The 27946-nt window shown below is 41.9% G+C and overlaps 2 protein-coding genes across 2 annotated transcripts in view; both read right to left on the bottom strand.

Annotated features, from left to right (window-relative positions):
* Nucleotides 1–1287: 1287 nt before the first annotated feature.
* LOC136438769 (sorting nexin-16-like) lies at nucleotides 1288–13039 on the bottom strand. Its single transcript, XM_066433706.1, has 13 exons — nucleotides 12653–13039; nucleotides 11950–12036; nucleotides 11449–11521; nucleotides 10177–10252; nucleotides 9750–9819; nucleotides 9185–9364; nucleotides 8268–8423; nucleotides 7731–7892; nucleotides 7239–7292; nucleotides 6920–6982; nucleotides 6279–6428; nucleotides 3497–3586; nucleotides 1288–3062 (listed from the first exon to the last, which is right to left on the bottom strand). Exons 1-13 carry the CDS (start codon nucleotides 12890–12892, stop codon nucleotides 2958–2960), a joined length of 1506 nt encoding a protein of 501 aa, XP_066289803.1. The 5' UTR covers nucleotides 12893–13039; the 3' UTR covers nucleotides 1288–2957.
* Nucleotides 13040–14248: 1209 nt separating this feature from the next.
* Nucleotides 14249–27946, bottom strand: part of LOC136438768 (NACHT domain- and WD repeat-containing protein 1-like) — a 22512-nt gene continuing 8814 nt past the window's right edge. The window contains exons 3-15 of the mRNA XM_066433705.1: nucleotides 26727–26871; nucleotides 25823–26249; nucleotides 25477–25679; nucleotides 24719–24998; nucleotides 23753–23967; nucleotides 22694–22868; nucleotides 21703–22046; nucleotides 21194–21397; nucleotides 19556–21067; nucleotides 18738–18941; nucleotides 17974–18158; nucleotides 17168–17292; nucleotides 14249–16434 (exon numbers count right to left, since the gene is read on the bottom strand). Of these exons, the coding sequence (XP_066289802.1) occupies nucleotides 16283–16434; nucleotides 17168–17292; nucleotides 17974–18158; nucleotides 18738–18941; nucleotides 19556–21067; nucleotides 21194–21397; nucleotides 21703–22046; nucleotides 22694–22868; nucleotides 23753–23967; nucleotides 24719–24998; nucleotides 25477–25679; nucleotides 25823–26249; nucleotides 26727–26871 (4171 nt within the window). The 3' untranslated portion in view covers nucleotides 14249–16282. The remainder of the gene's footprint in view (nucleotides 16435–17167; nucleotides 17293–17973; nucleotides 18159–18737; nucleotides 18942–19555; nucleotides 21068–21193; nucleotides 21398–21702; nucleotides 22047–22693; nucleotides 22869–23752; nucleotides 23968–24718; nucleotides 24999–25476; nucleotides 25680–25822; nucleotides 26250–26726; nucleotides 26872–27946) is intronic.

Raw genomic sequence — 27946 nt, 5'->3', positions numbered from 1 at the left:
TGCGATGGAGGCTAAGGAAGACCAAGGAAGTGTGCCGCTATTTTGTGGTCTGATTCAGATATCTTTACATTCTCGATAGATATGTTATTATAATTAGAATATCCTCTAAAGTTATCAATGTAAATTCAAACGTGTAAGATACTTCAATAGTGCCTGGAAAGCCCATTTAACCCAACCCACACGGCCGGACCTCAGCCCGACCCCTGCTGAATATGAGAGCATGCTACGATCTTGATCCCTGCTTCCAGCTGCGTACACGTAGATAAGCCAAATGGCCGGAAATTAATCATCACACACATTCCAAACTTTTTTCTGCCCATGAATAATAGATCATAATAGCCACACCCACAAACAATACTTGTTCTCTGGCTGAAGTACCAACTCTTGTCACTAGATAGTGCTTCATTATGGACCAGTTCGCGACAAATTGATAGGGTGGGTGGGTAGTTTGACACATCCTTTTTCTATCGTCCTTACTTTGTCTGAGTGTAAGTAACGTTGAAAAGTTGGGGAAAAAAGTCAAAATAGTTAAATAAGTACTTGTGTGTCTTGTCTTGTCTAGTCTTCCTTCTTTGATTATGTTATACCCCAATTAAAAACGGGGTGAAGATGTGTGGGATATTAGGTCATAAATGATAGGTTCCCTTCGCATTTACCAATATAAGTTATCGAGTGTACATGTTCTGTCAACTGTCACTTTCTGAAGGCCTACCACATGCAAATTTCAATTCTATTCTGTGAATCAAGAGGACGTTGAGCTAATAGTGTTTCTACCAGCTGGTCTATGGATAAATATTTTATTTTCAAAATACAAATGTGTTGTAATATGTGAAGATTACTTAACTGTGCAATACATGGATGGGCTCTGGGGAGAGCTGCTTCATGGACTGAGATTTTATAACCATCCTAGTCTCTTTATAGCCTTTTTCATCACTTATAAAGGGCTTTCTCCCCCATTATTGTTGTTTATGTGTGGTATAGTGTACGTATGTAGGAGGTTTTGTTGTATATCAACATCTTTTGCTATATTAATTTCTGAACACATCCCAGGGCAGATACCGACAGAAAGCAGACCTATATAAAATCATATCATTTTAGAACAGGGTATTTCATTCATATGACAATTCAAATGCCAAATAAAATGCTAGCTTTCTGTTGGAACTGACTACAACAGACATATAAAACTAAGTAGGCATTTAAACGGGTTCTACATTACAAGTTCTTCATGTTCTCATCCCTGATAGGAGAGCACAATATCCACTACAGACCATTGAATATTGACACACATTTCCCAAAATGTGATTTAATCAAAATAAGATCTGTTTGGGTACAAAGAATTCTGTTTATATCATCCATCTAGTTGTTCTTAAGGCTCAACTGCAAGAGACATTGCCAATACACTGTTGACTTACTTAATATATAACATTTCGAGAATGTCCCCAGTTTCTGACCATCATGTTCTTGGGTGCACATGATACATAATTTCTATACAATCTATAGAGAATAGATCATCTGACATATAGTGTAAAATGTTTTGTTTGATTACTTCTATTTGATAAAATCTAAGCATATCTTACATTTTTCTGCAGACCTTTCCATGAAGCTTAAATTACTATTACTATTATATCACTCACTCATCACAGAATACTGGTTCCTGCTGATTCTTTCTACTCAACTTGAAAGTAGGATTTAAGAAAATAGAAAATACATATTTCATAATCCCCAAGTAGATCTACACGGTGCCAAAAATTGTATATGCTAGCCAGAGAACGGTGGACTGGAGCTTCTCTGGCTGACTGGAGCTTCTCTGGCTATTTTACACAAGCCTATTTGCTACGTTATGTTTGGCTACTGGATGGTTATTTTTCTGTGGCCAATTTTGAAAAATTCCTCCTGAGGTATTCCTCTAACCAGGGCTGTCTCCAGCTTTTTGGACCTGCTCATTTTCAACTTTCCATATGCTGAATACATCAAATTATTTGCTCAACATATCAGGATATGTAGCTATATTGGAAACATTCATTATATACTGTAAATGCAGAAATGTTCGCGGTGGTTTAATGTTCTCGATTTTCGCGGTGAACTCCTCAGCGCAAACTTGAAACCACCGCAAAACTTTTTGCCCACCAATGACTGTAGCACTACTATTGTTTCAAATGCAAAGTTAGAAACCCCTGTGAACACTCCATTTTCTCCCTACTGCGAAATGAAAACCGTGCATTTACAGCAGTTGTTAGTGGAAAAGTGCATTCTATAGTTGACAACTGATTCCCAATGGGAGGGGTTGTTTTAACGTTCTCACATTTAGATAAATTCATTTATTTTCAAGCATTAAAAGAGTGCAGACATCTCTTGAATTTCTCGTCCTTTACAATACCATATAAAATTTTTGCTGCTAGGCAGCTTGAATAATAAAATTACGTATGAATCTTACAGGCGACTTCACACTGTGAAATTCTGCACCAGATTTTACAATAAATTATTTCGCTCCTTTACATAGATTTCTTAGTAAGGCAGTGATGTCGTCTAAACTGTCCACAACGACTGAACTGCATTGCAACTGCTACCAATTACATTGCTATGTACACACCCCTTTGAGAAAAACATTGCATCCATCAATTAAAATCTCATTTCATTTCAAGTTTCATTTAAATCATGAGATGAACCAAAAATATATACATATAGATCCTTAATGACATTTACAACCTAAGAAGGACCTGTTCCTCCTTTCAACCAATTGGTAGCGTTCAAAAACATAATGCTTGTCATTTAGTAACAGTTTGTTGGAAATCGAGAAGTTGTTGCAAGTTGCACTTAGGCCACAGCAGGTAAATTCTATGGATGACATCAGTGCAGATCAATGGACTAAAAGGAAATCACAAGAAGTTGTTTGAAACATCTTTGTGGAAGTTGTTTGAAACATCTTCGTGGAAGTTGTTTCAAACATCTTCGTGTCCCTACTGCCTGGTGAGAGGCTGTGAGAGTGAGGCCAGCTCCCGAGCGACCCAGCCCGGCCAGTGTTCCACACTCGTGCCCGTGCTCCGGATTCTCTCGTACAGCGTCTGGAAGGAAGTGAAAAATGTTTCAAAACTCTTTGACTAAACAAGAAGGTTAAAGAGGTTAAACCTCCTTAACCCCTTAGACTAAACAAAAGGCAATAAGAGTTTGGAGACCTCATACCTCCATGAACCAGTTAGAGCTTTCATTTGTAAATTCTTTGTTTTGTCTTTTCATTCAGATTATGCAAAGAAGATACAAAAATGGGAAGTTCTGCTGCAGTACCAAGGAAAGTTGCCAGGTGGCCCATAATTAATCCTGACCTGTGCCTTGTTAAGACTTACCCACCTATTGAATATCATTACAATCAATCAATCAATTCATTCATAGCTTCTTAAGTTATTACTGGCCAAAATATGAAACACAGGAAAACAGTTAGGAGAATACATTGATATATTGCTGATAAGCAGTAGACTTTGTTACTTAATGAAAAACTAACCTGTGGTTTGAGTTGGTTAATTTGTGTTGTCCTGTAACCTTGTGCAGACATGTTCAGCTTCACACCAATCACCAGGGAGTAGAAGTACCTCTGCAAAAGAAATAGATACAACATATTTTGCTTTAAGATATACAATCCCCTAAACAAAGTTTTGCATGGATCTAAAATTTGAAATAAAGTTAAGATTTTGTTTCAGCTGACAATCAAGTAATTTAAGATTTTTATGACAATGGCAAAATATTTAATAGGTGGAAAACAATTGAAAAGACTACTTGCTTTTTATGTTTGCACATTGTATTCTATGTAATATATTGTACTGTCCTGAATCCAGAGAGATTACAGTATGTCCAAATTTGATTTGTTGTATTTTATTATGTAAGGGAAATCCCATGCTAGCCTAGTTAGAATGATGTACTGAAATGCACAATTCAGCCTTTTTTTTGCTGCATAGATATTTCATTCAATAAACCAGTCTATATTATGCTAGTTCACCCAGCTTTTGAGGGAATGAAATATATATAAAACTAGAGTTCCACGAACACATATCTTCGCCGAATAATCAGGGGATTATACCAATAGTCAAGAGACTTGAAGTTTGGTGGCTGTGTTCAGTTATTCTCGTTTAGGAGATTTTGACAAAATGTCACTGCAGATCAAGAGCAAGCTGCTAGGGGGCCCAAAGCTACAACAATTCTACTTACATCACAAGCTTCCTGACACCAAAGGATCAAGACCATAGCACGTTCAGTTCTGCTGAAGTACCAGGGTCACATACCAGGGGCCCAAAATCGACCCTGACCTTCGTCTTCACATAGTCATACTCGTACCAAGTATCGTCATAATCCATCCATTCTTGAGTTATGCTGACTACAAAAATCCGGGACCACAAACATCGCACACAACCACAGACGTTAACGGCAATGCTGAGACCGTGTCAGATGATGATCACTTTGAGGGGTTTTTCAAACCAGAGTGACAGTGAAAGTGAGAGTGACCAGCAGACAAAGTATCGCACTAAAGATCAGACAGACTCTCTAGTCCTGCGTACTGATGAACGTTACCCCCCTGCTCGCACAATAGGATAGTCCGTGTACTTTGCCCCTCTCCTGTCTCCTGTGCACCTCACGTTGGTAACATAATTTACCGGGCTCGTTAGTCCTGACTCCTGCTGGACACAACAAACCAGTGCAAAAGAAACGCGTGTGGTAGCTGAAACATCGATTCTTTGAATGATTCCCTTAGCCATCAGATCATTGGTGGAGGAATCTCTAATTTCTTCCATGGTCACCCAAGACCTGTTGCCATGCGCCAAGGAAGGACAATTTCTCGGTGACGGCAGTTCCCCTCCCGGGCGGTAGCGATGATAGGGTGGGAGGAATTCCGAACTTTGACCTCGTATGAAGACTAAATTGGAAGACAAGTTCGTTGTTGCGTTCTTTAGGTGGCTGAATGAAGTAGTGTTTCCCTATCAGGTACGACGTCAGGACCATCTGGTTGACGATAGTCCCTCACAGGGCCTGACCTTTCCTGTGTTTGTTGATTTAGCTCCGTCCCAGCGGGAGAGTAGTTTGGACGGTGGTAGTGAGATCACCAGAGAGCATCAATCTAATTTACACAGGCCTGCTGACAAGCAGGTGTTGTCCTTGAATATAGGTCAACAAAAGGTACTTAAACGCAATCATAAACAAGCCTATTTCACCACTTAATTAGACCCTGATTACAATTTCATACGTCTATATTTGTTGATCATTACCTCAATAACCTACCTGTCCAAAGCAATGCAAATTCATCAAACCCTACCCGAGTTATTCACCTCCAAAGGTAACATCGAAAAAGCCCACTGCAGTTCTAAGCAAGCCACTAGGGGGTCTAAACTTACATCAGTTACTACCTGCCCCAAGAGCTGTACATCACTTAAAAATAATTACCATAGCACTTGCATGAAATTTGACTACAAGCTTTTGGTGGATTGATAAACTTTCCTCATTTATTATGCAAATTATCGTCTAATTTGCATGACAAGTATTCAATTACGTAAAGCATCACTGAAACTATCCACATGCCATAGATTATGATAATCCGTCAATCCCTGCTGAAGTTATTCGTCTACAAAGGTATTAACAAAAACACCAACTGCAGTTCCAAACGAGCAGCTAGGGGGCCATAATTCACACCACTCACTTGCCGTCCCAGAAGCTATATACTACCTAAAAATCATGAACCTGACGCCTCCAGAAAATTTGGCCTCAAACGTTGAAGCTCCGCTGCAGTACCTCATATACCCGCTAGGAGGCCCATTATCGAACTTGACCTTCCTCTTTGACACCCCTAACTATCCACTAAATAAAATGCACAACCGTCAACAGCTCCTCGAGTTATGCTGGCGACATACAAACTCTCACACACACAAAGCCTGCCGCAGTACTGTAGGAAAGCGCCAGATGAATCATTTTTAAACTTGACCTCCGATCCCACAATCTCTTCCTACCTACCAAAAATCATTGAGATTCATCAACGTTTCCGTCACTTTTTTTGCCTACATACAAACACAGAAAAATTAAAAGTACGCTGCAGTACTGTTGGAAAACGCCAGGTAAACGATTTTTGAACTTGACCTTCCTTTGCACAACCACTACACACCTACCAAATATCATGAAGATCTATTAAAGGTTTCCCGAGTTATGCTCTTGACATACATACAGACCCACACAACAGCCGGCTCAACCGAAAACATAATCTACTCCGAGTTCCTCGGCGTAGATAATAACAGGTAAGAACGCACCTCCTCGGCACTGTTGCAGTAGTGCTGCAGGTCAGTGACCTGTCTCTGCAGTTCGTGCATGTGAGCGTCGCGCCCCTGGAGGTCCTCCGTGTACCGCAGACGCAGGTGGCTCAGGTTGGCCTTCAGCTGCTCCACTTCTGTGTTCCTGGCCTGATGAACAGGTGGAGAGGGGGGCGACAAATATGAACCAGGACACAATAGTTCGAACAGGTGGAGAGGGGGGCGACAAATATGAACCAGGACACAATAGTTATAACAGGTGGGGAGGGGGGTGACAAATATGAACCAGGACACAATAGTTATAACAGGTGGGGAGGGGGGTGACAAATATGAACCAGGACACAATAGTTATAACAGGTGGGGAGGGGGGGGGGCAACAAATGTGAACCAGGACACAATTGTTAGAACAGGTGGAGAGGGGGGCGACACATGTGGACACAATAGCTATAACAGGTGGGGAGGGGGGGGCGACAAATGTGGACACAATAGTTATAACAGATGGGGAGGGGGCAACAAATGTGAAACACTGGACACGTTATTTTCTGAACAATCAGGGAGGGGGGTAACAAATGTTTTGAATGGTAAAATTTAACATCCCAAGTACTTGATAGATGTCAAATTGAATGTAAGTGTATACATACCCTTAACTGGTGTTCTGTTCTGCTCAAATCTGCTTTCAGATCTTCTACTTCTTTCTGGTAGGACTAATTTTTCAACATGGAGAGAAAATAAGGTGAGTTTCTCACATCGAAACTGGCACAAATTGATTCTCTCATCTTGTCTTTGCTTACATATTGATGAGCCACAAAGAGTAAGCTAGCATTGCTTCAGCCAAATGTTCTCAACTTTACTTTAGTACAGTCTAAAATAAACACTCTTTCATTAAAGCACTATATGAAAACACAAGAGCCTGATACAATTGAGTGGACATTGATCATTGTGACAAGCTCTAAGTCCTACCTCCATAGCGTCGCGATGCATCTTGAGCATCTGCTGCTTGCCATCACCCAAACTCTAGAACAGGTAAAGAAACAATACAATGTAGATCATAAATTTACTTGCAGACTTATGTAATGTAAAACATTGATCACTGAAAACTCTCCTACCAGATCCAACTTTGTATGAGAGTGCATGTAGTCTAAAAAGACTTAATTTCAATTTGACATATGGTTAGGGGATGGACTAACACTGCAGTGAACAAAGAATACAAAATATCATAACAGTAAATAGCATTTAAGCATCATACATGTACATGAAAGTTGGAAATGCAACTGTACGTATCCAACCAAAGCTGACAGTACCCCAACACTACATGAACATTAACAGTGTCAATGATTGTGTAACTGTAATAATTATAAAAAACTTTTGACTTATGGACCTCCATGCAAAAGGAACTAGAATCATATCTGCAGAATGAAACGTGAACTTGATGAACCGTGCATCACTGCTCACCTGTTTCAGGTTCTTGGCCTGCTCAGGAATGGCGTCCTGTGCCTTCAGTTCGAAGCTCCGTCCCCCGACCGTCACCTCCACGTTAGGCAGCTCGCTGAAGGCGACGAGCAGGTGTCCAACCTTCTGGTCCACCTCCTGATACTGGGCTTCAAACTCCAGCATCTATACAGTAACAAACAGGCAACATTTCATTCAATTGTTCTCATCTTCCACATCTCTTTCAGCTGTAGGTACGGAAGGACCTTGAAAATGGTAAAAATTAGTACCTAGCTTTGACTTGGGTTGTTCTTTCAGAGATAAAGCCGGAAGTCCCGTGTTTGGGGAGGGCCACACCTTGAGCACATTAAGAGCCCATCGCAATTATCAAAAAGAGTAGGGATCCATCCCGGTGTGAGTAAAGTAGATCAAACCTTACAGTCTGGTCTTATGCAGCTTGTACCTATACTATACTACTGCTCAAAACTGGTGTGTTATGTCTGAAGGAAGTTTACCAGCTATGCAGAACACAAAAAAAAAAAACAGTTCACCCCTCCTCACCTGCTGTTTCAGCTTGGTGTCTCTGCGCTGTGTCTCCAGTTCCTGCGCTGCAGCTGCTGCGGCCCTCTCGGCCTCGATCTCGTGCCGCAGGTGCTGCAGCTCCTCTGCCACCTGTTGCTCCCTCTCCTGTGCCTGTGATAGCTGCTGCTGCAGACCCTAACATCGGGAATGATATTTTCTGTAATTTTCCATTGTTGCAGTACAACAGAATAACAAGTTAAGTAAGACAGAGACACATTTTTATTAAAAATACAAGAAATGGATAGTAATGTCTGTGAAATCTGATTTTTGACGCCATGCACTACGTCATCGTATTGAAAATTGAGTTCAAACCTAGCTTGCGGTAAACTATAAGATTGCGATGGGCACAACAACATCGATATCAAAGTATTCACAAACCTTTGTATTTACAATCTTTAAAGTGGAAACGTTTTATTAAAACAATTAAAGGAGGAATCGATGATATTCATATACTTTATATATCATTATATTTTTAAAAACATTTCTGCGAAATCCGACAAGTACAGCGTGAACTTAAATCCATAATACAAAATGTAATGTAGTTTGTGGGAACTTACTGTAAATGTCAGACAGTGTATCTGTATCTGTATCTATATAGCTGGTATAACCGGCCTTCGGCGTAACACACCAGCTTTGCAGGCATGCGGTGCGGCAGCAGCTGGTTCTATTATACAGTTTACACCTGTCACGTCTAACATTCGCATATCTTGAACTGCATGCAGTATTCACATGGTTTAATGTTGGTATCGCACCTCTTCAATGCTTGAAAACACCACGAAAATGCTCATTCTGTCTTCTGTCAGCCTACTATCATGTACTGGTATTCTTGATATTCTTCCAATATCACCTACACTCGGGCAACATTGAATGGTTTCATCTGGTAAAGCCACACTCACCCTGATCTGCTCATCCACTCCCCTCTGGTGATGCTGTTGCCATGACGACACCTGTAGGGTGTGGTCCCCCTCCACCTTGACGTGGGCCAGCTCCGCCCTCATGGCCTCCACCTCAGCCTGAAGGTCACGGTTATGCTGCTTCAAGGACACCACTGTGTCCTCAAGTGAACTGCAGTACAGCTGGAACAACAGAAACAGTTCTAGTTTTATTTTGGGCGAGGTAATTGTGCCTGCATGCCTTCTTTTTTTGAAGCGTAGTGAGCTATTTCAGGTCCCTGTTTATAATCATAGCCAGCCCACAAAGTAGCAAAATTGTGCATAAAGGCATATGCTCGTCATTTAACCGTTGACTGTTGACACTCTTCCCAAATTTACCATTAATCATTGCAAGGATCCCCCTATGCAGACCCTCAACTGTTATAGATTTGAATGCATTTCTGTCCAAAACAATAGGTTGTTTGACATGACATAAACCATTTTCTGCCGTATCCTTGTAAGGTGGTTAAACTGGTTGGCTACACCAAATGACAGTTACTCAAGGCTACGGTTTACTCTAATAATTTACCTGGCTGGCCTCTAGATCTTCATGTGGCTCAGGTGGGTTGTCCAGTCTGAAGAACTTGCGCACAGGGAGACTGTCAGGGTAAAAAAACACAATTTGGACATTGAGAACATCTTCTTATGTCCTTAAACCACCAGCTAGGAAGAATATATTTAAGTACTGTACAATGAATTGACAGAAAAGTGTCTTCATACCAATGTCTATGTCTATGTCTTCAAAATGATACTGCTAGAGACAAGTGTTTACAACTGTGATTTATATATCTATTGCACAAAACACACAAGACATTTTTTGAAATAGTTTTGTCTATGAAATTTGTTGACTTATCTGTCAAATCTTTGATACCTCAGCAGTTGCAGCTTCTAATGGAAAGGGGGTGTTTGTTGAAATGTTATAAAAAAACTACAGGATGACTTATTTGACATCTGACCTTTTTGCCATCTCCCTCTGCCCCAGGAGGTTCCTGATAAAGTCATTCAGTCCTCTCTGCCTCTGCTGAATGAATGCTGAAAAAAGGGGAGGGGGGCAGATATGAAGTTTCATCTCAAAACTACATATAAAGTGGAAACGTTGAAAAATATTTCCTCCATCATGTAAGTCAAATGACTTGTTTATAAGATTTTACAGTACAGAAAGAAGGAACTAGCCAAACCACACTTCCAATTCTCCAAGTATCCTATCACAGTACATGACTGCCACCTTATTACAATTGCTGCCACTATGTAATATGTACATCACTGCAGACTCACACCAAGACAAACAATCCAACTGACTATGATAGTTCTATTTTGACAAAGGTAACACTTAGCTTTCTGGGCTTTTTGGAGGAAAGAATTTCAAGGTCATGAGTGACAGCAAATTGTTCCTTTACTGGTCTTTTTTTTAAACAAGGGAAAGTATACCAATTCACACTCATTGCTCATTCTTTAGAATTCAAGTAACATTTCTTTTTTGCAAGTGAGTCTGTTAATCAAGAAGGCTAGTGAACTGACTGTGAATCATTTAGACTTAACCTACATTTTGTACAAACATGAATAATGCAATAGTCACATCAATGTATGGGATGCCTTGAAGATATTGTAGCCAGATAACAACCTTTGGTTAAGATTTACAGGTTGCATCATACACATATCACCTAATCGATAACAAAGCAATTCATGACCTTTGAACACTCATGCCAACACAAACAGGTGTTTGACTCAGCAGGCATGTGACCTATTTCTTTGCAAAGCTTACTGATACCAATATTTGACAACATTGGGTGAAGAAAATGCCTAACATTAGAAATTCCATCAATGGTTCTAAAAGTACATTCTCATCCCATACTTCATGGTCTTTTGTTAAGTAAATTAGTCTCTTAAATGGATGATGTTATGTAGAAGAATTACAATGTGTTACCTTGTACAATACAGTATACTTTTAATGCGTTTTTGTTTTAAACAAAAAGTATTCAATGTACAACATCACAGTCTATTCTGTTTTACCTGTCCTACTTAATACTTTTTCTTAACTCAGTGCCGGTTGAGAGAAAGTAGGGCAATTGATACAGGGCCACCTGTATACAAACAGTTGCAGTTGACATTCCAGTCTGACAAGTAACCGTTGTATTAAAAACAGATTGGCTTGAAACAGAGTTCAGACCAATGTTCTAGACCCTAATGCTAGATGTCTAACTAAATCACTGGCTATGCAATATACATACCTGGATCAAAGTTGTCTCTGAAGAATCTCTTCGGTGGTAGGTTTAAGTGAAGGGCTGGAAACATTCTCTGCAACTGCAGCAGGGAATAAGAATGATGAACAGAACGAACTACAGGAACGTATACATTCAGTACTGTAAACTTTAATGTTGTTTTCTGCATCTTGTGTATGCAGTCTGTATAACGCAAACTCCAGCTGTCCGGGGATTTCTGTCCCCTCCCCTCTTGGGCGGCTATGCGGTTACAGGGCAGCAAGCCGTTACAGGAGCTTGATTGAGTTCAGGCTAGTGTATGCAATGCTACTATGGTTGAAATTCTCTACCAATGATTACTGATTCATTGACTTCCATTTTGTTCTCTTATTCTTTCCTCAAGAATCTCTGCAGAAATCTATATCCAAGTTACAAATAAAGCTGTACTTCAATTTCCTTGCAAAGCACAGGTCGCTATCATTAAATGTGATGTTGTTACAATATTTTTAAAGATCAAACTTTTGTACTTACCTTTTTGTTGAGCAGCAGAAAGTCCTTGTATCTTCTCAGAACAATCCATTTCCTCATGTCTCCCTGTTGGACCTCTACCTTGTACAACTGGTAATGAGGGAAGGATTGGGAAATAAAGTGATTAAAACTTTCTGATAATCATGAATGGGTTCGACTTACAATTAATGTATGATGGTTATGAGTGAGAAACAAGTTTTTTTCTCTGAGAAAAAAACTTCAGGCTAGGTACAATGTAAACTTGAAAAAGTTTACATTGTACCTAGCCTGAAGATTATGATTTTGCAATTGGTTGTGTGTGCACGTATGTGTGTGTCTGCATCTGAGTGTCTGTCCAAGTGTCTGTCTGTGCATGCGTGTCTGCCTACATGTGTGTTAGAAGTGTCTGTATCTGTCTGTGCGTGTGCTTTTTGTTTTCAAACCAGACCCAAAAGATTACAGTAGAGCAAAGCTAAATGATTCTGCAATCAAAATGTTACCCATTGAGAATCAGATTAACATTTTATCATATCAATTAATACAACCAAAGATGGTTATTATTATCAAACATTATACCCTCATATAAGTAGTAGTTGCGTGCATCGCAATGTTAACGTTCTGTTTAAAGCCCAATGTCAATGTTTACAATAACCCTAAACGCATGCCCATGACACAGTGACTCAAGTTCACAACTTCGCAACAGAACTTTTCGTCTCCCGACACTCACCGTGACCCTCTGCTGCGCCTCTAGCATCTCCTTCCCGACGATGGCGGCCTCTAGCTGGACTCCTCCCGACTCTGACCCGCTGGACACCACGCTGGCGTTCAGCGAGGAGCCCTCGGGCTCGGAAAACGTCGACCAAGTCCCGGGCTTTTTGGGCGTCGAGGTTCGCCTAAAAGTTATGACGGTTCGGTCCCTGCCCTCGCCCTCCCCCGGAGCACTACTCACGCTCTCGGTGTCTGTCATCTTCACGTGTGGCTCGGGCAGCACGTGGGACAACTAAACTGTACTAAAAACCTTGCATCATGCAGGAAAGCTGGACGCGATTTCTTCCCCCTTCTTTTTTACTTCCGCACACCCGCCGCCATGTTTGTGAAACTGATCAACAGGGTGTCACGTGACCACAAAGGTGCGTGCAAACTCGTGCAAACAAAGGAACTTTTTTCCTGGGCACAGGTGAATAAAAGGTTTGTTCTTCCTGAGAATAACTAATGTTTAAATTCTCTAAGAATATTGTGGGATAATCTATACGGAAATTATTGTGACTCATAATTTTGAGTATCTGAGCTCAATAGATTAGCTGACTCTTTGCAATTTGGGTTTAACTGTTAATGTTATAAACATGTATTTTAGTTTTGATCATTGTAATAATCAGCTGGGATTGCATTATGTTTATACACCTATATTAAGGATTTTCTTCACGTGCTGTGAAATAAGCACTAAGTCTCATCTTCTATGATCCCCGCCTGCCCATCTAAGCTATTTTATAAATATATTTGCCTGAATGCGTAATGTTTTGAGTGTAATTATATGTAATGGTTAGCCATCTCATATCAGGTATAACAGGAGACTAAGAGAATAAGATTGTTTGTTGAATCAGTAATTTCATGTTCATTTGATAATTTGCAGTTACGGTACAAGTACTCAAGCATCTTTCTTTACATGAAAACAAACAAGGTGGGTGATGACCTTGGTGCTGATTACGGCGTAGGCCAAGGGTAGCAAATGCTAATCTCCAAGCAGATCTAGGGGTTGCAAAGACCGTATCCAACTGGCAAAGGGAGATTTTATTGCAATAAAAACTCCTTTTGCCAGTTGGATACGGTCTTTGCTACCGATAGATCTGCTTGGAGATTAAGCAGATGCTGCCTGTGGTTCAGAAACAACCTGCCAAGTGGCGCTTCTGTACTGCGGTCAAGTTTACATCCGTCAAATCATAGCACTTGCACCAGGTAGCTACGATGTCGCTTCTGTAATGAAGGCAATGACTTTGATATCCATTATCAATGTACAAAGTTTGGAGTTATCATAATTTGCAGCTACCTGACCTGAAAGAATGGCTTACGTTTTTCAAATTGTTGACTTCGTACTTCCAACAAACTTCTGTCTGCAGTTAGAAATTATGGTCGATATCAAATAACTTTTGATAACAGCACAATACTTCTCTTCATCCCAAAAACGTTTTAAAATGACGTCAAAAAACAAGCAGGGGCCCAACCTCTGCTAGAAAAGTAGAATAAAAAGTTCTATCTTTTTTTTTCTTCACCGAACTACAGCTTTTATGGTTTCCTGTGTAATCTATCTGAAAGAAAGAAAAGGACATTCTTCATTGATGTTTTATATTGTAAAATAAAACAGCCTTTACAACAAACAAAGAACACAGCACTTTCCTGGACCAACTACACTGACCTGATAGATAGTCTATCTGGCAACATGATTTAGCTGGAATGTTGTTTCTTTTGGCACAAACACAACACATACCACTTCAATACATCAAGCATAACAGTCTCTATGTAACATTACATGTTGAGACAGATGATATGAGAGACTTTCCATAGATGACTGTTTGCCATAGGAGTCTCCTGTACATTTTTGAAAGCTGCAAATATGAGCTGACATCGGCTATAGCGCTAGGGAATTAGGCCTACTAATATAAATCTTGTGTTTCCGATCACAATCCTGAAATTTTTTCTTTCTTTTTTTCTTCCAAATTTTGGCCGAAGGCGACACAACAAATACTGTTTAGCAAAGTAAAACTGCAACAGGACACTGGTATTTTCAACATCTTATTTCAATTATATAGATATACATTGTACAAGCACAAAGTACAAGTTTCGATCTGACATCATTGATGAAAAAGTTGTGGAAAACTTCTACAACATTTTCCTCTGCTGATGATGATGTCAGATTGTAAATTTCATGTCCCTCACCAGCGGTCAACCCCCAAAAAGGGTAGGGTCGGCCGGTTTTTGCTAGGGTCTGTCAGGTAACCAGAAAAGCAACATTTTTCTTCCAAGGACTAAGGTATTCTCACATAACACCCTAGTCTGAAAGTATTGTTCATGCCACTTTTAAAAAGCAAATTGTCTGGAGAAGTGTATATCTCAAGTTCAAGTAGCTGCTCTTACTGTCTGTCTATACTCGTATGTTTGCAAATATATACATGCAAAACTGGCACTTCAAAATATCAATTATTGCTTTACAAGTTGGGTATCCACCGGATAAACAATGTGTAGTAAGTACTTCCTTACCAGCTTTGTACATAAAAAGACCTTTGTTCCAGATGACATGAATTATATTACATGTTCATGACAATAAAAACACGGGCTGGTGTTAAAGAATGTTCCCTCAGTAAGGTGCTAGCTGCCCGACCCTACGAGATGCCCAAAGCACCCCCATGAAATGCCTTCCTTGAAGTACCCGGGGCAATTTGCGCCGTACCTGCTAGAAATTCTTGCTGTACGTACGGTACCCAGTAATTCTTTCTGTACCAGCTAGAAATTCTTGCTGTGCCAAATCTTAAGTACATTCCTGCAAACTGTAGGGAGATGCAGTCTGGACGGCAAGAAAGGAGTTTCATCTGGGTGTAAAGGGGCTGTTTGAATTGTCAGCATTACATAGGGTGATGTCACCTCATTATGAAACTATCAAAATTGCAAACTGACAATTCAAACAAGAATTAGCTTCTTGTACTTATAGACATTTGGTAGCAAAATTGAAACAAGCTGGTATCTGTACTTACAAGTTTCCTAGTAACTTGGGTGACAATATTTTCACCTTCTTTTCTCACACAAATGCCCAAGTTCTATAGAAAAACATTTTGAATGTTCCCAATGTTTAACACATAAACAGCTGACCAGGCCTTTTAACAAAATAAGAAATATTCAGTCATTACTTATAACAGAAACTCTGTGTAAGAAGAATTATTACACTTATAAAAACAGGATTCAATTACAATCTTCCTATTGTTTGTTACCACACATAGATCCTGTATATCATAGAATATACATCAATACAAAAAGGGTATCCTTATTCACTATATTTTTGCCACTGTACAATTACAAAGAAATTTTCAAGGAGAATTTTTTGCCTGACAATGTTTGCTTTTATTTGACACTGTTATGAAAAAGAGTAAAAAAATCATCTTGGTCTTTGTCCTATTCAATAACAACAATTGGCACAATCCATGATTTCTTTAGTCAGATACAACGTAAGCTACATTAAGTTAATTTGATACCTAGTGGCCTTACTGATCAGCCCAGCTGAATAGATGCTTACAATGATTCAATTCAAAACCAATGACGTCATGTCTGCCTTGCAGACCAATCACAATCTACTCTCCTTCTGTCACAATTTCTAAGCAAGCTGATTGGATGATGTTGAAGACTGTAGTTCCAAAGTGATGATGTCATCTCTGCCCTGTAGACCAATCACAACCCTCTCTCCATCAGCCATGAGTTGGCAGCAGCTGATTGGTTGGTCAGGAGTCAGGACAGCTAGGCACTGACCTGGAAAGCACAAGGTCATATCATAACGTATCAAAGTCAAAACGACTACCACTTGTTCTTTCAGCACCAGAGACAGTGCTCTCTTATATATCTCGGCTTTGTCGAGGATGTTTTAGAAAAAGTTATTATCAGGGAATCTGTTCAATTAAGTGAGCCTGGAGTTACATGTATAAGCAATCTAATATCACAAAATATGTCTTATGCTTTGGTCACATTTCCAATCCGGGGCCCGGTCGGGCAGCCTGTTGGAACGGAAAGTGTGATATAAAAGACAACTTAAGACACAAAACCTACAAAAATTATTCCTAACCATTTATTGTGTATTTTCTTGATATGCATTTTATATTTTTCGTTTTTGGAAACAACCCGGCAGGGCCCCGGATTGGAAATGGGACCGAAGCATTACTAGACCAGCAAAAACTGATATTGGTGATTAGCAATTTTGCAAAAAAATATCTGCTGTACTTTTAAAAACTAAAACACATGCCAAGTATTTCTGATCAACAATATTATCAAATTCAGTGCATGTGGTATGAGAGATGATACCGCACAATTTCCTTATTCTGTAGCTGTCAATTGTTCAAGGTCAAATACCTTTGTAATTATTTATTCACTTCTGTTGTTATTGTTCTCATTTCACTTAGTTTATGAGCAGAGGATTCCTATAAGCTCATCTAAAATATGTGAATATGATAGATAAATAAAAATGAAAATTTTTCAAGGTCGACTGTACCTTCCACAATGTCCCACACCCTGATACTGACGTCGTGGTGTGAAGGGTCAAAGGTCAGACACCTCCTCCCCTCAGCTGCCAGCTGTAGGGTGTCTACAGGGTGGGTGTGGCCGTCCAGAACATGTCTGCGGAGAACACAGGGTTGATTTACTGATCAAAAGCACAAGTACTATCCCGATTAATTATGCATTATTTTATACTAACATGTACTACTACACTTAGTCTAATACTCTTCTTTTAGAGAATATTTTGGTAACCAGACAAAAAAGCTGTACGGAGCCTAACACAGCACTCACGACTCACCTACAAGCCCCAGTCATCAGGTCCCACACCTGAACCAGCCCATTCTCACACTCATGACTCACCTACAGGCCCCAGTCATCAGGTCCCACACTTGTACCAGCCCATTTTCACAGCCTAACACAGCACTCATGACTCACCTGCAGGCCCCAGTCATCAGGTCCCACACTTGTACCAGCCCATTTTCACAGCCTCACACTCATGACTCACCTGCAGGCCCCAGTCATCAGGTCCCACACCTGAACCAGCCCATTTTCACAGCCTAACACTCACGACTCACCTACAGGCCCCAGTCTTTAGGTCCCACACCTGAACCAACCCATTTTCACAGCCTAGCACAGCACTCACGACTCACCTGCAGGCCCCAGTCATCAGGTCCCACACTTGTACCAGCCCATTCTCACAGCCTAACACAGCACTCACGACTCACCTGCAGGCCCCAGTCATCAGGTCCCACACTTGTACCAGCCCATTTTCACAGCCTAGCACAGCACTCATGGACTCACCTACAGGCCCCAGTCATCAGGTCCCACACTTGTACCAGCCCATTTTCACAGCCTAGCACAGCACTCATGGACTCCTCGGACAGCGCCAGGCTGACCACAGCTGTCCCAGGCTTCAGCTTCTTGAACAGCTGTCCAGTCTTCAGGTCGTACACGATGACCAGACACACATCTGGGTCAATAAGCTCCTAAGAAACAAAACGTAGTTGTTAGTTTTCTTCATACCATTCAAGATAGCCCTCCCCAACTATGATGTAACTCTGAAAATACTCTGGAGTACTGATCTTGTGGAAGGTAATAAGGACTGCAAAGGAGCAAGTTTGGATGAACAGTAAGAACGTTAGTAACCTAAATGAATTGCTACTAGTAATCAAGCCCTTAATTTAGAATCAAAAGGTTCTGGGTTCAAATCCCTAGCGGGCCCCGCCAATGTTGTACCCTTGGGAACCTATTTCCTCACTTGACTTGGGTGAAAATGAGTACCTAGCTTCTGTTAGGGACGTCCTTTTGGATGGGGCATAAAGCCGGAGGTCCTGCGTTTGAGGACAGTCACAGAGGACAGTCACACCTTGAGCATGTTGAAGATCCAACCACACTTATCGAAAAGAGAAGGGGTTCTTTCCAGTGTGAGTGGACCAAACCTTACAGTCCAGTCTATGCCCAGCTTGTACCTAGTGTACAAAACTGGTGTGTTATGTGTAACTGTGTGTTTACCAGTCATAATTATGCGGAACAAACAAACAAACTTCCATATTAGTTACTCCTACCTTACAGCAAGAGGCCACATATTTGCCGTTGTTTGTGATGGCCGACAGTCTGGCGTTGAACTCGTGTCCCGTGATCCTCAGGTCGTGCACCAGTTTTCTGTTGATGAGGTCCCAGACGAGCAGCGGGCTGGGCTTCTGGGTCTCGTCCCCGCACACGACAGTCTCCCCGTTAGAGCTGATCAGCAAACTGTTCAGGAAGCGGTCCTGTGGGAGGAATTGAGAGGGGACATTTAAATTTCCTGAAGGGCTAACTTCATGCAGTGGAGGGCTCAAAATGTGAAATAGAATACAATTCTAAGTGCCTACTTAAATTACTTGGAGATATTTCTTTCCTTGAAAATTTTGGTCCAACTTGGAGTCTTTTCATGTTAGAGGAACAGATAGGGGCTAAGCTTTCCCAGTTTGGTGAATATTTGTTCAGGTCACAATTTTCTTTGGCGTAAGGACAGATCTAGGTTATGTGGACTGGTATTCACAGCGCAGACGGATATGGCAGACTTTGAGCTGTTCTATATGAGTTCGAGCTGGACAACCCCCTTTTTCTCTCCATGGTAATTAACTAGACCCTTGTTACATTTTGAATCTTTAAGATTCTAATTTGGAATTAGTACTTGTATGGAGCCTTGTTTCAGTGCATTCAACATATGGTCTCTTATGGTCAGCACCAGTTATGTAATCTGTCCTGAACACTGTGAGCCACATAGAAATATTGCTTGTGAAATGGAGATTCAACAACATGCCATCTGTAATGAGCTACTCCAAAAATGTGTCATGAATCACAATTTTGTTACTTAAGTGCTGAGTTAGAAAAAACCCACCTCCCCGGCCTTAAACGTGGACACCACGTCTCCACTGGTCACGTTGATGACATTGACGTACATCCGATTCCGGGAGAGCGCGACAACGTGGTCGCTGTCGTGTATGCCAAAGTACGGCATGGTGGCGTTCATGATGCCCTTCAAGGTCGTCTCCAACTTGCCGGCTTCAAGGTCATATACCTGCAGCTGTCGGTTGCATAGAACGACGATATGGCGGGCGTCGATGCAGCATACCTGGCGCGGCTGGTCCGCACCTGGGATCACCTGGACAGGGGTCTGCGTGTGAACGTCCCACAGTCGGATCTCGCCTGTTGCCATGGAGACGGAGATCACATGATCTGGGTCGTCTTTGACTGCAAACAGCCCTGTCAGGACGTCACAATCTGTTTCATCACCCGGTTCCACATCATTCCCTTCTTTTTCTCCCTTTACCTTTTCAGATGCGATTCTTTTCCTGCTCTTCTCCGATGAGCTGCTAGGTGGGGCTGCTACCTGTTTCAGGAACACCTTCGAAGTGGTGAACTGCCTGTGGGCAGAACCGCATGCACTTTTGAACATATTGCATATCGCGGGAAACCGGTCTTTCGAAGCGGATTTCATGACGTCGACCAGCCTCTCCACCACGTGAACACAGAACTGACGGCCATCGTAGCTAAGCGCCGCTGCCGACTCCTGCAGTACAGCGCTCAACAGACAGAGGTCGCCGTTGTCTGGGTTGGCATGGGCTGCCATATTGACATCGCTAATGATCTGAACCGCGTTCCCAGCAACAAGAGCACGGCACAGACGATCAAAGTTAAGGAAAAAGTCTGCAATCGCTTTGCAATGTGGTTCGGTTTGGAATGTATGATAAGGCAACTCAAGGAGACACCAGTGCGTGTTTAGACCGGCGTCTTGTTCCGTAGCTACCATTTTACTATAGAACTCCTTTAGGTGAACATGTGCAGTTCTGACGGCGTCTTTTGTTCCCAAGTACCTTCTGACAACGACGTCGGCAATAGAATGCGACCTCCATGTTCTAAGTACCAAGATGTCTTGCACTCTGGCGCTCAAGAGCGGAGTTATGTCCCTAAACAACCTCAGAATAATGCTCTGTGGCAGGCCATGTAACTCTGTTCCCTTGTTCAACCTCAACACTTCCGAATTCTGTTGTAACAGTCCAAGCAAAGCGGACTCGTTGAGTCCATGCCTGGCCACGGTAATGTACCTGGCCACAGCAGAAACCAGTTCTGCGCCATGTTTCACTTCAAGTCCATCTAACACACTGTTAACCAACCCAACGGCATCTGGTGGTAACGCTACGTCACCATCATCACTTCTCCATGCTGTAGTCAGCTGGGCTGCAATACTTGCATACAGAGGGAGGGGGCACTTCTCGATAGCTGCCTGGAAGGCTTCACGCTGGTTGGGGGATAAAGTTCTCTGGTTCTTCTTGAGATGCTGGTCGGCGATGGTCATACACTCCTCGGGAGGGAGGGTGGACATCTCCATGAAACAGTCTGGTGGCAAACTCTATGAATAAACAACAAACAAACAACAACATCAAAACAAACAGGTCCCTTTAAAGTTAGAATGAAACTGTATGAAGCTGTATAATCTGTCACAAACTTAAAGCTTGCATTATAAAGATCCACAAACCTTTAAGAAAGGAGCTGTTTCCATGTCAGTGGTCTTGACGATTAGCACCATACTGACATTGGGGGGCAGGGAAGTCGGGAGCCAGGACAGAGATGTGCGCCCCTCCCCACCCTGTAGCTGACCCTCTAGAAGCAGCAGCAAGGGTCTGTCTGGTGTAGCTCTGCTCAAGAAGTACTGAAAGTCCTGTACAAGACTTCCCAGTTCCTGTGGAAACAAAAACTATAATGAATACTTCGGAGTGAAGACACAAAATAAATGTATTGCACGATACTGTCATACATTGCAGAGGTCCTCTGTTTGATGAGGAGAGCCAAACCTGGAGCATGTAAAAAATCTGACCACACTTATTGAAAGTAGTAGGGGTCCATACCAGTGTAATCATAATAAGTGGTTCAAACCTTACAGACTGGTCTTAAGCGGCAGCTTGTACTTTCTGTACAAAACTGTTGTGTTACTCCAAAGGCAGTTATGCGGTTATGAAAAATAACACACAAAAAAACACCACCTACCATTTGCATCTTCCTGGTGCAGGGCCCATACAGTAGCCTCAACTGTTCACACAGGCTCCACAGCAGCTGTTCCTCGCTGTAGTGGCTGGGTGCCAGTCTGACGGCCCTGTACACACACACTGTCTGCTCCGTCCGCCATTCAGGCACCAGTTCTACTATCTTAGCTGCCAGCGCCGACTTGCCGCACCCGTCTGCACCGTGCACGACCAATGGGAGGGTGTTCTCTGCGCGCAGGTGGGATCCGATCGCGTTCAGGAGTTTGTCGTGGCCGTGGAATGTGGGAGAAGTTGTTCTGCAGAAGTCTGCTTGCTGTTGTAACTCAAGACTCAGATTTTTGCCAAATCCTGTAAGAAAAACCAGAGCACAGAACTTAATTGAGGAATCTAATGAGGGTCTGCAAGCCTTTTTTCTGTTAGGTGTAGCAAACCGTTCTATTTCACTGTTAGTTGTAGCCCGAGCTGACTACCGTTCTAAGTGGGTTCTAAGTGGGTTTCCATTACAACCTGACATTGATGTGTGGGTCAAAAATCATCATCCTGGCTCTCAACTACAACACCATTGGACACGAGCTAAACCAATTCTCCAAGTATCCTATTACACCACTTCTGCCTTACATGCTGCCACTCTGTAATACTCACAAAACTGCAGATGCACACACAACAAACAAACACACCAACTGATTACAACAACTCCATTTTCACCGAGGTTACCATAACAGACCAGTCTGTACTTAATGATTTCCCTAATACAATTCAAACAATTCGACCTTCAAGTTGCTTCAATTGTGCCGGTTGCGCCTCTGTCGAAAATTTGAATACCAGATTCGGGCATTGCAATTTTTTTGGTTGAGGACACACAAAACTCTCTCAACTTTTGGTGTATTTCACATTGAAATGTGTGTTTTTTCAGGTGGTTTTTTTGGCATCACCCTCTGTCCTGGCCCTCCCGCGAGTCTGATCACCCTTGTATTCTACATGCATATGTTACTGACTTGGCCTGTGGTCCTGTCCCTCCGCCTGTGCCTCTGTCACAGCCCTGTCGACCATTGCCGTCAGGTCGGCCTGGCACCTGGTCTGCAGACAGTCCAGGTACTCCTGGTGGGCAGGGTTAGCTCCGGGGTCGATGCCGCCTCCTTCCCACGGAATGTTGTTCGCCATGCAGGTTGCCTAATGGAATAATAGAGTAGACATTTTCAAGCAAATGCAAAATGTTTAACGGTCGATGCCGCCTCCTTCCCACGGAATGCTGTTAGCCATGCAGGTTGCCTAATGGAAAGGGAAAAACAGTCAACATTAGCAAGCAAATGCAAAATGTTTAACGGTCGATGCCGCCTCCTTCCCACGGAATGTTGTTAGCCATGCAGGTTGCCTAATGGAAAGGGAAAAACAGTCAACATTAGCAAGCAAATGCAAAATGTTTAACGGTCGATGCCGCCTCCTTCCCACGGAATGTTGTTAGCCATGCATGTTGCCTAATGGAAAGGGAAAAACAGTCAACATTAGCAAGCAAATGCAAAATGTTTAACGGTCGATGCCGCCTCCTTCCCACGGAATGTTGTTAGCCATGCAGGTTGCCTAATGGAAAGGGAAAAACAGTCAACATTAGCAAGCAAATGCAAAATGTTTAACGGTCGATGCCGCCTCCTTCCCACGGAATGTTGTTAGCCATGCAGGTTGCCTAATGGAATACCAGAGTAGACATTTTGAAGCAAATGCAAAATGTTTCACACCATCAGGTCCAGGGTAACATTTCATTTCCCGGTGGTGAAATATAACAATAAACAATGTTGCATTTCTTTATCTAATTTGTCGAGAATGTTTTTTTAAATAGGCTTTCCCTTGAATTGGCAAATGATGCTACTATTCAGTTCACCCGATTTTTCATTCACACCTTAACCGTTAGAATATATGCAAAATGTGTGGCCTCAGAACTTAAATGTGGAAAACAATGGAGAGAGATGTCTGAAAAAATATTTTAAGTCTAAATTGTTCACCAAAAATCACTTCCTGCATGGAAATTTTCTTTACGTCCCCCCCTTTCATCCCCTTACCTCCGACAACTGAGATGTTGTCCTCTCTACCAGACTCTGCAGCCTCTGCTGTGCAGCTGTGTTCACAGCGCCCCCTGGCAGGATGTCCAGGAAGTGCTGCGCCTGAGGGTCGGACAGGTGCGCCTCCAGTTGCAGCAGCCTGCGGGTGAACCAGGCCACCTGACCCGCCTGCAGTTTGGGGTGACTGAAGGCGTGGCACAGCTGCTGATCCAAATCTGTGTCAGGGAAAAAAAAAAGCCTAAACATACCAGCTTCACTATGCCTTTGAATGGTTTATTCCTAGGACATTACAGAGTGCGGCCTCACCAACGTGGACCCGCTGGACAGAGCCACTTGGAAGCGCTGTGTGAAGACTATCCGACTGCGTCAGGGAACCCCGCAGCAGTATAATCTAATACTGGATACTACTACTACCTATAAACACTATGTTATATGTTGATGAAGGTTAGACATCTAGTCAATAAGATACGCAAAATGACAGTCAGTTAAGCAACTGGATAAAAATTTTTATGACATTATATGAAACAAGCTCTAACTGGGTAGTCCTAACAATATGATTGTGTGGGTGCAGCCATGAGTCACTAATGCCAACCCACTGACTTCCAATTCAGGTATCCTACTAGTATTACACCATCTCCATTTCACATTCTGGCAAGCTGACACTCTGCAACACATAACTGTAGACATGCACTAAGACAAATTAACAAACAAACAACTGATTACTGTACAATACCTCAATTTTCACAGAGGTAACAATGTGTGATGATTGCCTCTGTTGAGTAAGGCTATGTTTTACCATAATTTAGTTTAATAGAATAACTCAAATGATTTTGATGATTTCTTTGTGTGGTTACTCAATGACATACAGAACAAGTGATTGAGTTTTGAGAAATATTTGGATTCTTCTGATAGGTACCGTGAAGAAGGCCAATCCCAATAGTACTTGTAATATCCCAAGTAACATACCTGACTTCAGGAGGCTTGATTCCTCATCCAGCCCCTCTTTCAAGATCCTCAGAAGCTGGTCCTGAACATTCAACCAATCAGAGCTGTCCACTTTTCCCTCCTTGCGTCTGATTGGCTGCAACTGGTATGTGGGCGGGGCAGAGTTGTTGTCAAGGCGATAGTAGCTGCAGAGGGTCTCTTTATCGCCACTGTTGTCAGTAGCTGCCAGCAGCTTGTCAAAGGTCTCATGTGGGATACTTGTGGGACACATCAACTTGCCATACTTTTGGCCAAATAGAATCTGTGGGGCAGAAAGGAAATGATATTGTAAGAATCACACTCAGATTATTTGGAATTTTCAAAGACATCGGGAAATCCTTTTACATTAATTCTAATTTTCTACATTCTAGGCTCCACGTTATGATTTTCATCTATCGTACAATGTAGTTATAACTCTCTGGTTTACTTGAAAGAGTCAGAGACATAAGTAAATATGTTACAAGTTTGATCATGTAACGTATAATCCCTAAGGTAAAAAGACCAGTTTAAACACACAAAGCTATATCATATGTCCTCAAAGAAAGACAGATTAATAAAAGCATACTACAACAAACCACATACTTGACATTTTGCAATGACTATGGAAGAGTTGATGCTAACATCAAATAAATGGTTTGCAGTTTGCTCATTGAAATTACAGGTTAAAGGAGGGAAGGAATAAGTGAGATTGTCTGAAAAAGACAGAAAGACATTTCTGAGAACGATTCATATCTATTTACCAGTAGCTGAGGTCCAAGTGACGTCTCCATACAGATGTCCATCTCCCTCAGGGCGGCCTGCAGGAGCTTGGGGTCATTGACCTCCCTCTCGGACACGCCCTCATACATGTCCACCAGCTCAAACTGGTATCCCAGCATACCACAGTGATTTTTCAACGACGGGCTGACTTTCTCCCTCAGAATCGCTCTTTCTTGCATGGAATCTGACAAGAAAAAGAAACAAACAAAAATCTCATGATGATTATTCTCTTTCAATATCTCCAACAAAGTTGTTCCTTGCAGTTCAAAAAAAAAGGGGCTAGGAGGCCAAAACCTACATTTTTGTATATCACAGTGTTGTACCCACCTTCTGCACAAGATATCACATAAACCCTGATGACTTTGGGCCTTAAGGTGACATCAGCATCACTTCTCCCACACAACAGTTTCCTCTCATTCTCAGACAAGACTCTCAAATCAGGCAGAGGCGGCGGGGGTTTAGGAGGTCTTGGCTCTGGGGGCGATGTGACAGCAGCATGTTTGACACCTGCTGGGGAATCCTGGGACTGATGGACTGTTGCATCCTGGGATTGGGGCTGGCTGGTAGGTTTTTGAAGTGATGCATCCTGGGAGGTTTTCTGAGTCCCAGGCTGCTTGCTTGTTGCACTCTGGGCAGGTTGCTCGCGTGGTTGCGCGACGGTGACTTCCGTGGTCTGAATGTGGCTGGTGATCTCCACGGTTGTGAGAGTCAGCCGGCGTACGATGGGGGGTGTTTCCTCTGCATGGCTGGATTGCTGAAAAATATGGCCAGAGTTCTTTATATTGAAACTAATGAGAATTGATAGAGACTATCCCAAAGCCTCAGAACTTGACAGGAACAGTGATTGGATAAATGCTTTTTTTCTTTCCTTTGTATGATAGACTTTGAGTTGAATCCATGGCTGTCTCCAGAACCCGTCACTCTTGTCTGGAATCCAAACCTATCATAGCTCCCAAGTCTCCTCTCTGCTTCCAAACTTTTTCGGACAGGAAAATTCTATCCAGTCCGTCCAAAAAATCATAATTTCATTATCGATATGACATGAATTTGAAAATGTATTTTGGCAAGCAAATGACAGATTTACTTAAACAATGAAAATTAACAACATGGGCTCCCAACAATGAGTGGAATGGAAACAAATTGAAACTTGAGACAGCCCAGCTTTGAATTGAATATATGTAATTGTACACCATTCTTTTTAAAATGTTTTGTACTTGAATTTTGCAACCACCTGTGACTCCGGCGGGAAAGGATCCTCTCCATTGCCAAGGTCGTACAAGGTCACTGCTACGCTGCTGGAGGATGTGGCGCTGATGCGGTGGGGACGCAGTCGTGGTCGCTGACCAACCTGGGGGGAGGCACCCGATGATGGAGCCCTAAACAACAAGTATCCTATTACACCACTTCTGCCTTACACGCTGCCACTATATGCAGAATTCACATCACTGCAGACTCACACGATGAGAAACAAACACACACACCAACGTTTTCACGGAGGTAACAAAGTAAGCAAGTAAGCAAAGCAACAAACATCAGCATATTAGAGTTATAATCACACTAAAAAAAGAAACATGTACTTCTGTCCAGTCAAGGAGGTTATATATAACCTCTTTGGTCCAGTGTAGCAGGCCAGAATGTACCCCTGGCCAGAATGTACCTTGGTACATGCATTCCAGCCTGCAACACCGGTACCTGTATATACCCACTAAGTTGTAATCAAAGTTTAGTTCCTAAGGCAAGCATATTGATTGAATTGATTGTATGGATAAAGAAATCAAATTATACAGCCAAGATATAAATTCTTCAAAATAAACATTGATACTTTGATACTTTTAACAATGTTAATTGTAGCAGCAAATCTTTTACTGGGACGCATCATCTGATTCAGCAGCTGCAGGTGTTGCCAACCTTCCAAGGCTAACAGTTAATAAAGAGCAGCTGGGGGTGCTACAAATTCTATTTCATAATGTGATGGGGAAACAGTAATTAGATTTACACACATCCATCAACAGAATAAATTTTCAGTATTGTCTGTGCGTGGGTTTGAGGGCCATGCACATGTAACCTGAGAAATTAGGAATGATCTCCATGATATTTGGTAGGTGTTGGCAAAACAAACTTAACCTTCTCCCTGCTGCCTATAACTCTGTAACCAATAGAGAATGGGGTGCCAAATGACTTCAGTGTGCTAAATGTAAGGCTTGAAATACTTTTGCTGGAATATAACGCTAATTCACCATTCTTCGTTGTGTAATCTATATTCGTTGCTGTTGAAGATGGGATACTGAGTGAATTTGTTAAATTTAATGTCAGTAATCATCATAATACCACCAGAATTGCAAGATTGAGAGACTCCAGTGTTTATAAATTTATAACAGTCTAAAAATCTTTGTGTTCGAAGACAACAAGGTCAAAAACTTTCCATATAACATGTACGTGCAGTTATAAAGG

The sequence above is a fragment of the Branchiostoma lanceolatum genome, chromosome 7 (genome assembly GCF_035083965.1).
Source record: "Branchiostoma lanceolatum isolate klBraLanc5 chromosome 7, klBraLanc5.hap2, whole genome shotgun sequence".
NCBI classification, from domain to species: domain Eukaryota; kingdom Metazoa; phylum Chordata; class Leptocardii; order Amphioxiformes; family Branchiostomatidae; genus Branchiostoma; species Branchiostoma lanceolatum.
The sequence above is the reverse complement of the archived record's forward strand: the minus strand, read 5'-3'. Positions and strand labels throughout refer to the sequence as shown.

What these genes read in the sequence shown, in the direction of transcription:
- LOC136438769 (XM_066433706.1), bottom strand. Translation starts at nt 12,892, where the DNA reads ATGACAGACACCGAGAGCGTGAGTAGTGCTCCGGGGGAGGGCGAGGGC. An exon ending in GAGTGGATGAGCAGATCAGG is followed by an intron (nt 8,424 to 9,184) that starts GTGAGTGTGGCT and finishes TCCCGATGTTAG; the next exon opens with GGTCTGCAGCAGCAGCTATC. An exon ending in GAACAGAACACCAGTTAAGG is followed by an intron (nt 6,429 to 6,919) that starts GTATGTATACAC and finishes CCTGTTCATCAG; the next exon opens with GCCAGGAACACAGAAGTGGA.